This window comes from Elephas maximus, chromosome 2, assembly GCF_024166365.1.
Source record: "Elephas maximus indicus isolate mEleMax1 chromosome 2, mEleMax1 primary haplotype, whole genome shotgun sequence".
In the NCBI taxonomy this organism is placed as follows: domain Eukaryota; kingdom Metazoa; phylum Chordata; class Mammalia; order Proboscidea; family Elephantidae; genus Elephas; species Elephas maximus.
Window position 1 is genome coordinate 163,153,747 of NC_064820.1, and position 17,559 is coordinate 163,171,305.

The 17,559-nt window shown below is 38.4% G+C and overlaps 1 protein-coding gene and 1 long non-coding RNA gene across 3 annotated transcripts in view; one reads left to right on the forward strand and one right to left on the reverse strand.

Annotated features, from left to right (window-relative positions):
• Positions 1-17,559, reverse strand: part of LOC126070137 (uncharacterized) — a 141,956-nt gene that overhangs the window by 41,131 nt on the left and 83,266 nt on the right. For both annotated transcript variants that reach the window (XR_007516135.1, XR_007516136.1), the window contains one exon: positions 13,703-13,754. This is a non-coding gene — a long non-coding RNA (uncharacterized LOC126070137). The remainder of the gene's footprint in view (positions 1-13,702; positions 13,755-17,559) is intronic.
• Positions 1,702-7,436, forward strand: LOC126070136 (serine protease inhibitor Kazal-type 9-like). The gene is made up of 4 exons (XM_049874010.1): positions 1,702-1,802; positions 2,540-2,568; positions 5,834-5,961; positions 7,309-7,436. The coding sequence occupies exons 1-4, from the start codon at positions 1,748-1,750 to the stop codon at positions 7,352-7,354; spliced, it is 258 nt and encodes an 85-aa protein (XP_049729967.1). The 5' UTR covers positions 1,702-1,747; the 3' UTR covers positions 7,355-7,436.

Consider the following 17,559-nt stretch of genomic DNA (forward strand, 5'->3'; position numbering starts at 1 on the left):
AGCATCTTGTGGATATGAACTGCTGACTTTTGGCTAGCAGCCGAACTCTTAACCACTAGGACACAAGGGTTTCCATGTTGGTATTTGCTGAATAGATGCTCTTTAATTGGTAAACTGTAGGAAGGAAGGTAAAGAGAAGAGGTTATCTTACTTACCTCAAAATGAACTACTAAAAAACTTCCTTACACTTCTCATCTTTTAAGACTCCGTTACCAAGATTTTTAAGTTTGTCATTGGCCTATTCGCCATGTCAAACCCAGCCTCTCTAGGTGCTCCCTTCCCTCCTTAATTCTACTCTTCTGTAACTTTAAACTACTCTCCCCTCTACTAATAGAAAAATTTAGGTCTTCCCCAACCTCTAACCCAAAACCGGCATATCCAATCCATTATTTTTGCTCACCAAAACATATAGCGCCCACCACCTCCTAATGGAACCCACCCTGTCTTTTTTCTTCTTGCCCGTATCTTTGGAGTTTTATCCTCAGCTCAAGTGACTGAAAAATGTACTTATCAAAACATAATAATAATAATTCTATATCATTCCACACATGCCCTGATGCAGGTCCTCACCTTAAGTTCTGGTGAATGTCATATTTTCTATCTTCTTGCACTGCACTCCTGAAGTAGGGAAAATACATTTTCTGTAGTGCTTTAGTATCAAAAAAAAGTATCAAAGAGAGAATATATTCTCTCGTTTAGCTGTATAAGCTGTGGTTAAGTCTTTAGTCTTTGAAAACGTCAATTACTTGCTCTGGAATCTGCCTCACGATTGTTCTTTTGTAGAAAAACAAATTCTGTTGTAGAAAAACAAGGTAATCAAGATTTTTTGGTGTTGATTAAACTGTGTTTCTCTCCCAGGGGACAAAAACAATGAGTGATATCATCAAGACCCGAGATAATTGAGCAAAACCCGGACCCATCTTGTGACCGGAACCAGGGTGGCCTAAGAGACCTGTAAGACGTCAACAATAGGTCACTTCATCCTTATGTCCCCCTCAAAGAAGAATCAAAATTCCAGGAAATCTCTAAACCCTGACCCTCTCGCTCTAAAACCGTCTTGTAGCCCTCTTGGGGCAGACAGAATCTGGGGGAAATTTTGCCCCCTCTGTCTCTTGAACACGGTGTTCAATAAAGCCCTCTTGCTGCTTACTTTCTCCTATCTCAGTATCGGCTTGTGGCAGGCAGCTCAAATCCGCGATTTGCGGTACCACTCCTAAGTCTAGGGAAGGAAAGGGGTTCAGTCCAAAGGCAGGGAGCCTGAGAAAACGGTAAAACCAGGAAAGCTGCCATGCTGACCATTATTACCAAAAAAAGTAGTTCCATAAAGAATATGCAATAAACCCAGGGTGATAAATTCCTCAAGAATCGAATACTTCATCTGTAAAACAAAGAAACTAACTCTCTGACAAATTTGTTATGAAGGTCAAATTTTATAAGAGATATGAAATTACTCATACTCATTTAAGCACTTAGGTAAGGCAGTAATATATGAAAATTATGCTGACTTTATTGAGTCTTAGTAGCCGTTGAAATAACATGAGCAATCAACTATCTTTCACAAGAATAGAATCCCCACGACTGAGCAAGAGTTTCTGATCTCTTTCCAGGATTCTGTTTCTGTAAAAACTGTTTCACAATTGAGGCAGAAACTCTTGATGGATATAAGGCAAGACCCAAGCAGGTTGAACAGACACCAGAAGGTCGCTTTTTCTGCCTCCACCTGACTGTCCTCAGCCACTTCAGCCCCATGAGATCCAAAGCCTTTGTCCTGCTCTTGGCCCTGGCACTAGCGACCATCTTCAGTGAGTATCTCCCTCCTGACACTGCCCCTGCCCTGATACCAACAGCTCCGTGTCCCTTTCTGTCCACATAATTTGGGGATACTCTTATCACATAGATAATAATGGAAGTGTTTTGAAATGCGTTTTTGGTCTCCACTAATAATCACAATATCATGTAAGAGCAGACTTCTTAACGGTCATCTAAGGCCAGATCTTATCTATGGGAACGCATTCTGTAAGATCCTTGAGAAGTGACCATCTAGCCTCTGCCTTGACTTGATATCCCTATTTGTGGGACCCTCACCTCTTTATAAAACAGTCTAACCCGTTGTGGGGCATGAGTTATTACATTCTTCTGCTGCCATTATTAAAGTAAAATCTGCCTCCCTAGAATTTTCAACCACTGATCCAATGTCTACCACCTATGTCTGCTATATTACAGCAAACACTCCATAAATACAAAATTCACTTGCTTTTACAATATTTACTGAGCCCTGATTATGAGGTAGAAAAAAATAAGACATTTGCCTCATTATCATGTAATTTTGTCCACATTTAAATCCCCCTCCAAAGAAGAAAACTAAAAAGGTCTGTGTTAAAGAGATTCCACCTTTGATATCACTTTGATACACAGCTCTGGAGCCAGTCCTATATTTTTGGTGCATATTGAGAACCAAAACAAATGAAATTAATTTTTTTCTAATGAGATTAGACTCTTCCAGAATCTAATTTTCTTTCTCTCTCTCTTTTTTTTCCAGATGTAGAATGTGTCCAAGGGGGGCAACAGGTCGGTACATCCATCTTGGTATAAAAGCCCTACTTTTATCTAATTTAAAAATATGTATCAGAAAGGGAAATATTTGATAAAAAACAATACATTTTAATTTTTTTTTTATTTTGTTGTTGTTGAGAATATACACAACAAAACTTAACATCGATTCAACAGTTTCCACATGTACAATTTGGTGACATTGATCACAAACTTTCAGCTGTGTCACTTTTCTCACCCTCATTTTCTGAGCTCTTCCTCCCCCGTTAACATAAATTCACTGCCCGCTACAGTTCCTATCTAGTCTTTCAAGTCACTGCTATCTAAATAAATTTTTATATATTCAAAGATTATTTTTGAAGCAGCAAAACTGGTTTTATCTCAAAAAATATAGACAGATCTTTCTGAAAGAGAGGTGGTAGAACAAAGTGGTTAGACACCTTGCATTGAGGTTATAAAGCCCTGGGTTTGAATTCTAGCTCTGTGATGGTGTGGTCCTGGGTAACAGCACCTACTTAATGGAATTGTTATGAGGCTTAAAGTTCTGATGTTTGAAAAGTGCTTAGCAGAGTACCTAGCACATAGTATGGGAAAGCTCAATAAGGACAAGCCATGATTCTTATAATTTTTAAATGGGTTCTACTCATCGTTGTTCTCTACCTTAGAGAATGAAGATCTTAATTTACTTTTTCTTCATGACGCAGAGTTAATATAATCACTATTTCTGAGAAAATCTAGGTGTGATGGTAAACACTTTAAACCAGCAGTCAAGCAATTTGGGTTCTGGGCCAAGCTCTGCTACTTATCCCTTTAGTTCCTTAAAAAAAAAAAAAAAAAAATTCCTTACTATTGGTTTAATGGTATACCAATGACTTTTTATGCCTGTGAACTTCCTAGGTAGTCTGTTATTCAGATTCTAGTGCTTTTAGTGTCATGGTGGGTCCCTTTTGAAATGCGTGAAGCTCAACAGACCCGAGTTGGAGCCTTACTGTTACTTAGAGTGAGCATTCTGTTAGGTGATGCTTCCTGGATGTGTTAGTTTTTGTAAATTTTTGTCTTTTTTTTCTTTGTTTCTGTGAGATAAGGTTTACAAGCATAAATATGGCTTTCCTGTGAGATAGTTCGGGAGCCCTGTTTTTCTGTGTCCTATTTTTTATGTGGAAACCCAGAGTTTCCCCATGCAACCGAATGTATGGGTGTCTGCAATAAATTCTCTATTTTTAAATTCTTATTGGTATATTGTCATACCACAGATGGGTGGTATGCCTTCCTAGTGGCTTGTATTACCGGATCATATTTCTCAACATCCATATTACCAAGCAAAAATTTAAACGTGCTCAATTAGTAAGCATGCATTCTAATATTGAAAACACACGCTATCAAAAAAAAATTTTTGTTGTTTTAATTTGGTAACTAAAGGGCTATTATCTATGTGACTCTAGAGTCTGGGCAATTTCCTTCACCTTTTTGAGTCTTCTGTATTTTCTATTGAAGAAAATAGTTGCGTTAAGAATATAAATTTTGGAGTCTGACAGACTTGAGTTCAAGCCATTCTTCGTGATTTAGTACCTGTGTGAGAAAGAAAATCGTTAATGAATGCCCAGTATTTGGTAGTTTCCTGGTCATATTGTGAGTATAACATAAAGGCTGGGACTCAGGTTTGAACAGGCGAGGAGGGAAAGTGAAATCATGATGGCATATAATTATCAAGGGGCACGGCAAGCCATTCTGCTCTGATAGTCTCTATGGTCCTCCTACAAATATATACTAAATTTTGCATTGCCAGGACTCAGCTCAGCCCCCAAACTTAGAAGGTATGTGTAATACAGTAGCTGAAAGAACGACTTTTTTAATGGAACATATCTAGAAGAGATAACGTGGTCAACTTTAAATTTGAGCGTATTTCTAGCTATCTGAGTGGAGCTCTTCAATACACAGTAAAACATTATGCCTAGAGCTCTGGGATGAAAAGAGCTGGAAACTCTGCCTTTTATGTAAAACTGGAGCTTGTATAGACCTGGAAATAAAACCAAGGGCAAAAAATAATAGCTAATATTTATTCATAACACTGGTGGCAGAGTGCTTAAGAGCTCAGCTGCTAACAAAAAGGTCAGCAGTTGGAATCCACCTGCTGTTCCTTGAAACCCTATGGGACAGTTCTGTTTTGTCTTAGAGGGCTGCTAAGAGCCGGTATCGCCTTGAAGGCAACAGGTCATTTATTCAGTATTTTCTATACCAGGTACTATCCTGTGAATTGTACACACATCTTCTATATGTGTTCTCCTGTATTTTTCACTTCAACCTTATGATCTAATTGTTATTACCTTTATTTTGCATATAAAAGACACCAAGACTTAGACAGGTAAAATAATTTTCCCAAGGTCATACAGTCAGGTTTGAATTCAGATGTGTTTGACTTTATTGTCCACACTCTTTGTTATGCTCATAGATGAAAACCCCAGAAAATCCATTTTTTTGGTAGTAGTTTACCTGCTCCCATAGGCAGCTTACCACCTGGGATTTGCTTCAGGAATTTTGAACAGTGGTTCTTAACCACAATGTTAAGATACACTAATCTGTCTATATGAGTTCTGTAGTGTATAATTTCTTACAAACAATTATCCACAAATGTTGCCAATGATTTACGAGTTCTTATAATTACACTACCCATTGCCATCAAGTCAATTCTGCCTCATAGCAACCCTACAGAACAGAGTACAACTGCCCAATATGGTTTCCAAGGCTGTAATTTTTATGGAAGACTGGCACATCTTTCTCCCGTGGAGCGGTTGCTGGGTTTGAATGCTGACCTTTTGGGTAGCAGCTGAGCACTTAACCATTGTGCCATCAGGGCTCCATAATTATAGTAGCTATTTTTTTTTTCCTATAACATATTTCACACTTGCATTCAGATAGTATATTTGAGTTAGAGAGAGACAGGGAAAATTCATACAGAAAATTGATCACACGTCCTGTGAGAGTGGCTGCACTTGTGAGCACATTGCGTGTGTTGACAACTGATGTATCAACAAGTACAGTAGAAAGGACCCTGTTTTAGAATAAATTCTGATTTTGTAACCAGCTACCATAAAGAAGGATACGACTCATGATTTTATACCTGACATAAAAACCCTTTACACTTGATATATCTTAAAGGGGTTAGATGAGGCCAATCAAAATACAGAAACATAAAATGACAGTCCTCCGAGCTTGATTGGTACATTCCAAATCCTGAAATAAAGATTTGGTTGAGAAAATTGAAGGTTTTTAACATTTTTTTCAGGTTGATTGCAGCAGTTATAAAAAGTTACCAAAAGGAGAAGAGAGATTTTGTTATCAATTATATGCACCAATTTGCGGCTCTGATGGCCACACTTATGCGAACGATTGCTTCTTCTGTAATGAAGTTGTGTAAGTATTGCTATGTTTCCTTTTCCGGACTTAGGGTGTAATTACGTGTGAAGACAAATGTACCGCAATTGAAAGAAGTGATTTGGGCATAAGAAATATGTGAATCATTACACATTGATTCTACAGAATAGAATTTTCCCAGTTTATGGCATTTGGGTGTACCTGCTCTCATTTTATTCCTACGTATTCTGGCTATAAGAGTGAATCAGAGAATCTCAGAATCTCCAAGTCGAGAGGAAAATTAAGGATCGTGGAGTTCAACTTTCTCTTACTAATCTATTGTTGAAACTACCTCTGTACAACAAGTCACCAGGTGGTCTAAAATCCATGTTTGATTATTTCCAGGGACGAGGAATGCCCCTCTCCTAGGCATGACAGTCCACATCTGTTAGAATGAGCCACATTTGTTGTATTACTTCAGAAAATAAGTGTTGATATATTAGCAGCCCGAATGATTGGTACAAAAGAAAAAAAAATCTGAAGAACCTGAAGACCTTGTTCTACTTTAGAGTATGATTTAGCAACAAAATACATATTTAAGCTATAGTAAAATTTAAATTTTAAAAATGTAATAGATAAAAGTAATTTAAAGGTTACAAAGTAGTAATCTCAAAGATATATTAGCATCTGGTCAAAAAACATAAAATGATGAAGAATATACTGGAATGTACAGAAGCATGTAGTTGCCTTTAAGTATTTTCAGAATATTCATGAATAAAAACAAGCATCTAGCCCCAAGAATATGCGTCCCAGACACCATTCTAGCTCACTAATGAAGTCACTCCTGAGGTTCACCCTTTAGCCAAAGATTAGACAGGCCCATAAAACAAAAGGAGACTAAAGGGACACGCCCACCCAGGGGCAAGGATAAGAATGCAGGAGAGGACAGGAAAGCTGGTGATAGGAAACCCAAAGGCAAGAAGGGAGAGTCTTGACAGTTCGTGGGGTTGTTAACCAATGTCACAAAACAATATGTGTACTAATTGTTTAATGAGAAGCTAGTTTGTTCTGTAAACCTTTCTCTAAAGCACAATAATAAATAAATAAGTGAAAAGAAACAAGCACCTAGTATACAGGGCAAATTGTTCTAGTTCTTTCTGAATAAAGAAGAAATTATAATCTGTTACGAAAAAAGGGTTTCTAAGTGTACGTCTCTTAAAAGAATCATTAAAATAATAAATAATACAACATTTTACAACCAAACATCAGTTGTTAAAATCTTAAATTGCCATCACTCCTTTGAAAAATGTCAGTTATTGCAGAGACTCAGATATGTTTTCTGGTGAAGTTTGAATGAAATGCGTATCGTCTCAGAGTTTCTTATTTGTTGCTATTTTCTCTCCACAGGAAAACTAACGGGAAACTTAAATTTGCACATTTTGGAAGGTGTTGAATCTATTTGGAAATTCTGAAATATCTTTTAATGAATCTATTCAGGACAGACACATGACACATTTCTCCTTCCGTATAATCAATGCCACATTGAATAATCTTGTCCTATCATGTCTTGATTTGATTGTCAAATAAATTAGACCTACCTGCAATATATGTCTGAATCATTTTCTTTGGGAGTGGAATCTTTTAGATTTGCTTTATTTTTCAGTGGTGGCAAATAGGCCACCTTGGGGTGGACTTGGAACAAGAAATTGTCAATTAAGACCAGTAGTGGGAACCAGAAAATCAAATGCCCTAAAGCTTCTGCCTTCTCCTTACCCAGGCTAGAAAAATACCCTATGGGTGTTACTTAATTTCTGTGTATTCCTGAAACATGAACAGATAACGAGGGAGATGTCAGACACAAGACTCAGGAAATGTAATTTTTCTATATGTCTCTTGAGTTTAAGATATTGAAAGTCAGCCCTGGATTGGGCCTGATCTCTGATTGTTTCCTTACCAAAAGTCCTGTTTGTAAAACATGGCTGGTAAAATGTGGCCCATAAAGTAGTACAACTTCTCATGGATTCGTTGACGTCATCCATATTTTTGTTTTGATTTCAGGTCTAGGGTCTGACACTTATCCTACTATTAGATAATGTGTTACTTAGAGAGCATAGAGTGTGTGTTGCTAATTTTGTAACACATTTGTGCATCCATTCAATCAACAAGCATCTATTAATGCCTACTTTGGGTCAGTGTCTGTGTTAGGTTTGGGAGAATAGTGAACAGATAAGATTTGGTCTGTGTCCTCTTTGAGTTTATACTCCAGGGGGAATTTTCCATGCTCGGAACAACATCTTGCATAGACCTTATACTATATAAGTGTTTTAAAAAATTGAATTGAAAATTAAGCAACATCTCCTTTGTATTATAATGGAGTTACATTATGCATGCATACCCAAACCCACTGCAGTTGAGTTCATTCCGACTGATAGCAACCCCATGGTACACAGTAGAGCTGCCCTATAGAGTTTCCAAGGAGCACCTGGCCGATTCGAATTGCTGACCAAGTCTTGGTTAGCAGTCGTAGCACTTAACACTACACCACCAAGGTTTCCATACAAGCATAAGACATAGGAAATCTAATTTTATGTTCTCTGCAAAGAGAAAGAAAAAGAAAATAGAGCCGAGCCCTTCTGAGCTGTGTTCTAATCTCGCAAAGCCCGTGGAGATTCAGGGACCAAGGCTGTCCAACACAATGAGCTCTCTCTCCATTCCGCACCTTGTCCCAGACTGATCACCATTCTTAGAACCTCCCATGCACGCTGCACTTCTGCACATGCTGGTCCTTCTCACAATTCCCTTTCTCACTTTCTGTCTCACTGATTTTCATTCATCATTGATCTAACCCTAATGTCATTTTCTCTAAAAAGTTTCTCCTGTGTAATTAATTGGTCCTCCAAGATTAGCATCTATCACATTATAATCTCATTAGCTCTTTAACCATTTATCTCCTCTGCTGTATTATGAAGGGACCCCTGTTGGTACAGTGGTTAAGCACTGGGCTGCTAACCAAAAGGTCAGTGGTTTGAACCCACCAGCCTTTCCAAGGGAGAAAGGTGTGGCAGTCTGGTTTTTGTAAAGAGTACAGCCTTGGAAACCCTACAGGGCAGTTCTACTCCGTCCTATTGGGCCACTATGAGTTGGAATCAACTCAAAGGCAACAGGTTTTAGTTTTCTATATTATGAACTGATAGCTGCCATGTAATAGGAGTTCAGTTAATGCTCTAAGAGTTGGCTGAATCAAATTTAATTGAATTTGACTTCTATGAACAGGTAAGCAAGGAAACTATGGTGTCTTATTCCAGGCAACTCGAAGCCAGATGTCAACTTTTGATCCTACTCCTGCATTAGCGAATGCAGCCTCTGTTTGCAGTCTACACCAACCCAAACTCTGAACGCTTCAAGTTCCCATAAAAAGAATCCATAGACACACAAAATATAAGAGCGATGAAGACTCCTCTAGAGACTGTGGAGGAGTGACTAACATGGTGGTTACATACACACCCCACAACCTAAAAGTTCTCGTTATATTCTCGTCCTCTAAATTCATCTCTTTCAATACCACCTTGTAAAGTCCTTGTCATTTGTACCATGAAGGTTGCTGTAAATTTTTTTTTAAATGAACACATTAACTAAGATATAAACAGTTTAATACATTGCCAACACTTGTCTTTTAGAACTGAAGCTTACTCAACTTCTAAGAAATCTTACTGTGTTTAATTTTTAATTACCTTTCTCATGTTTAAGCAAAGTAGGCATTACTATACCCGATAACCTGTTCTTGGTGGAGCAGGCAATTCATGTCTCTCTCAGAGAACAAAGTTAAGCTAAAGTAATGACTTTGGAATGTTAATTAGCAATAAGAGTACAGATCAAGGAAATGGAAGCCAGTTTATAAATACAGTGAAACCTGTGAAAGCTGGACCTCGGCAGGACTGCCTTGTTTTTCGGGGTTTTTCAAGTGTTCTGCCTTTGACACAATACAGTCTGACCACTTTCCTACCACTCATTTTAGTGAAAAATATTTGAGTTTTCCTTCTCAGACAGGCTTCCACCTTACGTAGGTTCTGGCTTTCACAGGTTTTACTGTATATTCCTTAACAAAATGCACCCACATGGACACATCTTAAAAAAACTTGTGAGAATTCCTTAAGAAAAGGGACCCTGAATCCAAAAACAACAGTTAAATTGTTTCAATATAAAATCAAGCTTTTTATGAACTCCTGCTTATATGCAGGGTAAAGACTACTAGAGTTCTGAAAGATGCTTCTGGGGAGTTCAGGAAACTTTCCTATTACTCACTGTTGCCAGACTCCTAGGCCCTCTTCCCCCCAGACATGCAGCGTTTAGCACTGGCAAATAGGCTCAGAGGTTAAAACAAGCAAGCCCAGTCCAACCAAACCCTAAGTGACTCATGAAAGGGTAAGGCTGACTTGTGTGTTTCAGTCTATTCGTGTACCTGTTACTGGAACAAGGTTCTTGCCTCTCACTGGTCAAGAATGAGCAGGTAAGGCACATAATTTTCCACACAAGCTAAGCTTTTTTGAAGAGGCTTGCAAGCAGAGACGAGGACGGCCTAGAGCAATGTATACACCCGTCTCACAAAACAAAAGACCGGCCTGAGTTCTTATAAGTTCTTGGGCGGGGAAAAGATTTATGTTTATTCATAGACTCAGGCGGGGATATGTTAACTACAGTGTGCACGCAGCAGCTTTCCAAGATGGCTTCTGTCCTGGAGGTCTCTGGGTTTCATAAAAAAAAAAAAAAAAACTAGCTGGTTTTCATAGCAGGACTTATTTCGGGGTGTCGTGCCTGCACAGTCTCTCGCTCCCCAGGTTCAATTCCCCACCTGGGGCTGTAGCCCCTCACTGCCCCTGGTGGAAGGTCACACAGTGGTCACTGGTGGATGTTCTGCGCATGTCCTTGGGCCTGGTTTTCTCCAGCTGCTTCTGAAAGGCAACTTTAAAGAAGTTTGCAGGCTATTTTTAGATACCCTGCCCCATTGTGCTGGGGAATGGCTTTGTTTCTGTGCCCTAGCCCATTTCTTGTTTCTTTGCAGATTTGGGGGCCCCTTTGTTCCTTTTTTTTGTTGTTGTTCCTTGTCTTTCTAAGTCTCTAGGATCCACACTCAACCTCGTATCACCTCCCTGATAGTGTAGTCTATTTCTCTTCTACTTGTTTCTCCTTTAACCACAGCAGTCTCCTCACTATTTCTCAAACAGGTACCCTCCAATCTCAGGGCCTTGGCTCCCTGTCTTATGCCCACTTCCTGAACTTCATTCTACATGTACCTGAGATCCCTGTTCTGATGACTGTAGTTTCCCTACCCTGAGGCCCCTGCCTGGGTCATCCACAAGCCCACCACTTTGGTACATTTATACCTCTAGGTTTTGTTCCTTGCTTCTCTCCTCCCCTCCACTTTGCCACTTCTAGAAATGGCATCCAGTGGCAGACACCCAAAAATATTGGTTGACTTCTTTTGTGGCACTTGTCTCCCTGGTCTCCCTTCCCCTGTTTTGGCTGCTTATTTAGGCTTTGGTTAGTTCTTATTTACCTATGAGGCCTACATGTTACCTGTTTGCTGCCACACCCTTTAGATATGAACTTGTTTCCCTGTTAGACTGAAATTAGTTGTGAAGGCTGTAAAATGTAATGGTTAAGATCAGGGGCTTGGAGATAGAGAGTGCCGGGGCCAAATCTAAGTTTGCCAGTTCTGAGTAACCTTGGGCACGTAGCTTATCTCTGAGTTTCAGTTCCTATATTCTGAAATGGGAACAATAGCAGTCCCTTACAGATTTGCTGGAAGGATTACGTGAACCAGTGTATATACAGTGTAGAATATTGTGCGTAGCACATTGAAACCAAATAAGCAAATAAAATTTGCAAATAATAAATGGTAGATTTAAAAAATAATAACAAAATTTCTAGTTGTCCTAATTCTATTCCTTAAGCATAGTAAAAGCATAGTAAGTGATTCTACTTTAGGTTCTGGCTCCTTCTCATCTTTTCCCTATCCCAAACCTATTGCAACCAGCACACTTCCCCTGCCTTGTCCTGAGATACAGCACTATGAGCCTTCTATTAGAGCAGATCATCACTGTTATAGTCATGGAAGTCAGCGAAGTAATTTGACTACAGTGAAATGAAAATACACGACCCCCATCAGAGCCTCTATAGCATTTTTTAAATTATCCTCATTTTTAGTGAAAAAGGAAAAAAAAATACATATCTTCTGGTTTTGAGGCCCCCTGATAGCAGGGGATTGGGTCTTTTGGGTCTTGTTCATCTTTGAGTCCAAAATGGACATTTACTTCTCTACTGCCTAATATACAGTAGGAGATACACCTGTAGATATATAGACGCATATACACACATGGACATTTATACATATATATATATGCATATATATGTATACATATATGCACATATATGTAACTTATACATATTTATACATATATACATACATAAGTATGTATGTATGTGTATGTGTGTGTAATTTTAAACTTTCAGGTGAAAAAATATCAAAACAAACTCTAAGTGGAATGTATTCAAACCATTACAGCCATATATTCAGTATCTTAATGGCGTAAAGAATCTCACACAGATTTCTGCATTGCCTGAAAATAACGAAAGAATCACTATTATTTAGCAAAGGATGGAGAACAGGAAACCAGTGTAATTCCTCCACAGATGGAGAAACGTTTCTAGGTTCTGTGGTTTCATGAGTGTCCTTGCTGGAGGACAGGAAGATGGGGTTAGGACTTGGGGAGAAAAAGAGGGAGCTGGCACCCTGAGTAGCAGTAAAGAATGGGAGTAAGGGAAGGGGCATACAAAAAGTCTCAAAGATATAACTCATGTTCTATTTCTTAAACAGGGTTAGAGACGTATGAGTGTTTGTCTTATTATTACTTAAATTGTATGTAGGTATTACATACACTCTTCCACATGTATGGTATATGACAAAATATAAAAAGGAGGACAAAGAGAAAGGTAGGTGTTTTCTATATAAATTGGTCCTGAATCTGGGAAGATTTGGTAAGCCAAAAGCATCAATACATTTGCCTTTAAGGCATCCTCTTCCTTCTTCAAAATCTACTGTCCTCTTGGAGGCTTTTTTTTTCATCAAGAACAAGAACTTACTCTTGTTCTAAAATAGCCCTAAATAGACCAAGTATCTGGCCCACATTAGGTCTGTCTTTACAGAGAAAGGAGCCCTGGTAGTGCAGTGGTTAAGAGCTACGGCTGCTAACCAAAAGGTCGGCAATTCAAATCCACCAGCCGCTCCTTGGAAACCCTACGGAACAGTTCTACCCTGTCCTGTGAGTTGGAATCGACTCAGTGGCAATGGGTTTGCTTTTTTTTTTTTTTTTTTTACAGAGAAAAGTGTGACTGACACCAACTGGAGCAGCGCATTGCCTTGTTCAATAGCCCTGAATACTTCCACTTTCTCTCTGAAAGTTTCCATGAAAAGCAAGGCCTTAAGGAATCAACAGCATCTTCTCACAGAAATTTTTGGTCAAATAAGAGACCTCATAGATTGAATCACTGATTTATAGAGTTTTGTATATCACAGACCAATTTAACTCCTTTTTTTATAATTTTTTATTGCAAAATAAAGTAAAATCACCAATGAAATCTAAGGCAAATATTACCCACAGTCTTAAGAAACCTTCTATTCATTTTAGCCCTTAACCATATATAGATACTATTTCCACATATTGACAGTAAATATCACAGATACAATTTTGGATTCCATCTTGCTTGATGTTCTACCATAAGAGTGCTACCATTTTGCTCCTACCTTTTTTCTTTTTCTATTTCTTCCCCAACTCCTTCTTCTACTCAACACCTCCCTAAAACAAGAGGTACAAACAGTAACTAAATTAGTTTCTTAGGGCTGCCATAACAAATTAGCACAAACCTGGTGGCTTAAAGCAGAAGAAATTTATTCTCTCACAGTTCTAGAGCCAGCAGTTTGAAATCATGATGTCAGTAGGGTCAAACATCTCCAAAGACTCTAGGCAAGAATCCTTCCTTGCCTCTTTCCTTTTCTGGTGGCTCCAGGTGTTCCTTGGCTTGTAGCTGCACGACTCCAATCTCTTCTTTTGTCTTCACGTGGCCATCTCTTCTCCTCCATATGTGTCCGTCCTCTGCGTGTCTCTTATAAGGACAGTAGTCATTGGATTCAGGGCCCACCCTAGTTCAGCATATTCTTGCCTCAAGATCTTTAACTTAATTATATCTTCAGAGACTCTTTTTCCAGACGAGGTCACATTCACAGTTTCTGGGGTTTAGAGTGTGGCCACATCTTTTTTTAGAGGGGAGAGGTCAACATTCAACCTACTATAGTAACATTAACATACAAAAAATTAACTATTGATAGACTAATACAGGATTTCCCATTTTGTTTTATAAAGACACTAACAAAATTTATCATCTACTTCTGTAATTATTTTATAAAAGACATGTCATGATTAAAAAAGGAGAAAGGGAAATATTTTATAATGTATGACAGCAGTTTTCAAGAAAGAACGGTTGTAACTTTGTACCATTGTTGTTACTAAATGGTTCTTAGGGTTCTTATTTTTCTCATTTTGCCTTGGAATGGCCAAAATTCTCATCTGAACCAGGCACTAGAATTGAAGAACCACTTACAAAGACCAATATTCCTCAGCTGGTGTTCTAAGAAACTCCGGGAATTCCCTGGGGTTGCCTCAGTAGCATAATTGTGGGGGTGGGGGGTGGGGGGGTCCAGCAAGTCAGAGTCCACTACTCTCACTTCAATTCAAGTAAGCTCCTCTTTTTCTTTTTTTTTTGGTTTATAGTAAGATGTCCCAGTTTGCTATGTGAACTTGAGTAACTTATTAGTTTCTCTGGCTCAACTTCCTTCTTTATCAGTTAAGTACAAATTTTGTTTGCGCACACTTCATAGAGTTTTTGCAAGGATTAAATGAGTTATTACATGATAACTGTAATATTTATGGTACATAATAAGCATTCAATAAGTATTTTATTACTGTTAAAAAATATAAAACATTGATGGCTACAAACCTCACACTCAATGTAGGAATTGCCTTTACAAAATTCCTAAGAGATATTCCTTCAGCTTCTTCTTGGACTACCCTGGACCCTGATCTGGCAGGCTTCCAGCTGAAAGGGGTCTGGGTAAAGGGACAAGACGGCGGGTGCTGATCCCATACCAATCACTTCATCAGGCACTATTACAGAAAATGAGCACTGAGACAGGGAGCTGTTTTGGAGACTTATTTCAGACATTGCTGGAAATCAGATCTTCAACAAGAAATTTAAGGATTTCCTCCTCTACAAAATGGAGATAATAGTAATGTCCACCTCAGACTTGTGTGAATCAAATGACATACCGTATGTGAAAACATTAGGGATATTTTATGCACCAAACAAGGGTAAAGTATCATTAATTTGGGTCATGTTATGTAATCATCTTTCACCAAAAAAAAACTTCCTATGATTCATTGAGTCATTAAACCTGTTTCAGAGTCCTGTTCTGAGGAGTAGCCATTTATTAATGGAGGTGACACATATGGACAGGATATAATGCAAACCCCAGATGGGCTAGGCTGAAAATGCAGGTCACTTCTCTCGCCTCAACCTTATTCCCATTGTCCACTTTTAGCATCATGGGAGCAAGAGCTTCTCATGGACTTAGCACTTCCATTCACCGTTAGCATCTGAACTGTGAACCTATGTCTAGGAAATTTTGGAATCCTTTCATCTCATAGTTGAGCAATTCTGTTTTGTTATTATAATGCATTTTTCTCCACACCTCAAGAAATCACTGAGTCATATAGCCTCATGGTTGGATGGGACCATCAAGCTCATCTAACCCAACTTTCTAAGTATGAAAGAAAGCTTCTTTGAGATCCTTGTGAGGGGGTCATTATCAAGCCTTTGTTTAGGAGATCCTTATCTAGCCTCTGTTTTTCCTTTCTTTCTTAGCTTTTTTCTTATTGTGAAAATATAGATAGCATCACATTTGCCAATTCAACATTTTTCGCATACACAATTCAATGAGATCAATTACATCAAGCAGTTGTGCAACCATTACCAATATCCTTTACCAAATTTTTTATCCCATAAACAGGAACTCAATGCTTCCTAAACAATAGTTCCTCCTTTTACCTCTCTCTCCCCCCCTCCCCGTAACCACTATTAACCTCTGATCTCTATGTTGTTGTTGTTAGGTGCCATCAAGTCAGTTCCAACTCATAGCTACCCTATGTACAACAGAAAGAAACACTGCCCTGTCCTGTGCCATCCTCACAATCTTTGTTATGCTTGAGCCCATTGTTGCAGCCACCGTGTCAATCCATCTCATTGAGGATCTTTCTCTTCTTTGCTGACCATCCACCAAGGATGATGTCCTTCTGCAGGAGCTGGTCCCTCCTGATAACATGTCCAAAACACGTAAAACGTAGTCTCACCATCCTTGCTACTAAGGAGCAGTCTGGTTGTACTTCTTCCAAGACAGATTTTTTCATTATTCTGACAGTCCATGGTATATTCAATATTCTTCTTCAATACCAGAAGTCAAAAGCATCAATTCTTCTTTGATCGTTCCTATTCAAAGATGTCAGTGCTTCTTTGGTCTCCTTATTCAAAGTCATCGATTCTCCTTTGGTTTTCCTTATTCATCATCCAGCTTTCCCATGCATATGAAGCAATTGAAAACATCATGGCTTAGGTTAGGTGCACCTTAGTCCTCAAAGTGACATCTGTGCTTTTCAAAACTTAGAAGTCTTTTGCAGCAGATTTTCCCAATGCAGTATGTCATCTGATTTCCTGACTGCTGCTTCCATGGGCATTGATTGCAGATTCAAGTAAAATGAAATCCTTGACTACTTCAATATTTTCTCTGTTCATCATGATGTTGCTTATCATTCCAGCTGTGAGGATTTTTGTTTTCTTTATGCTGATCTCTATACTTTTTCTACGTACTTCATATTACTGAGATCATGTAATATTTGCCCTTTTACAATTGACTTATTTTACTCAGCATTTTTCCATGTCACGGCATGTCATGGACAAAGACATGTACATTAAAGTTCATTGCAGCATTATTAACAATAGCCAAAATGTGAAAACAACTCAAATACCCATCAACAGATGAATGAGTAAACAATATGTAGTATATGCATACAATGGGATATTACTAGCCTCTGTTTTGATCTATAATTCATTTGTTGAAAGATATAAAAAGCCCATTATTGACTTGTTTGAGTCAATAGATTATTCCTACTTTATTGAGCAGAAATCAACATTGATTCACCTTGTGATCTATGACAGACACAAAATTATAAGCATTTAAAACTATACCATTCATTTGTCCATTCCATATTTATTGAGCACTGATTATGTTCCCCCAGAAAAATTATAGCTAATATTATTTCATTCTTACCATTTTCCAGGCACTGTGCATGCAAAACCTTTTAATATACTAAATATTTAATTTTATAGCAACTCTAGGAGGCATATGCTATTATTATTCTAATTTTTATATGAGAAAAATGAAACTTGGAGAGGTGATTTTTCCAAAGTCACAGAACCAGCAAGTGACACAGCCAGCATTTTACTTAAAGGAGTCAGACTCTAGAACCCTCACGCTTAACCAGGACACCAGTT

What these genes read in the sequence shown, in the direction of transcription:
- LOC126070136 (XM_049874010.1), top strand. Translation starts at nt 1,748, where the DNA reads ATGAGATCCAAAGCCTTTGTCCTGCTCTTGGCCCTGGCACTAGCGACC. An exon ending in GGCACTAGCGACCATCTTCA is followed by an intron (nt 1,803 to 2,539) that starts GTGAGTATCTCC and finishes TTTTTTTTCCAG; the next exon opens with ATGTAGAATGTGTCCAAGGG. An exon ending in GTGTCCAAGGGGGGCAACAG is followed by an intron (nt 2,569 to 5,833) that starts GTCGGTACATCC and finishes CATTTTTTTCAG; the next exon opens with GTTGATTGCAGCAGTTATAA.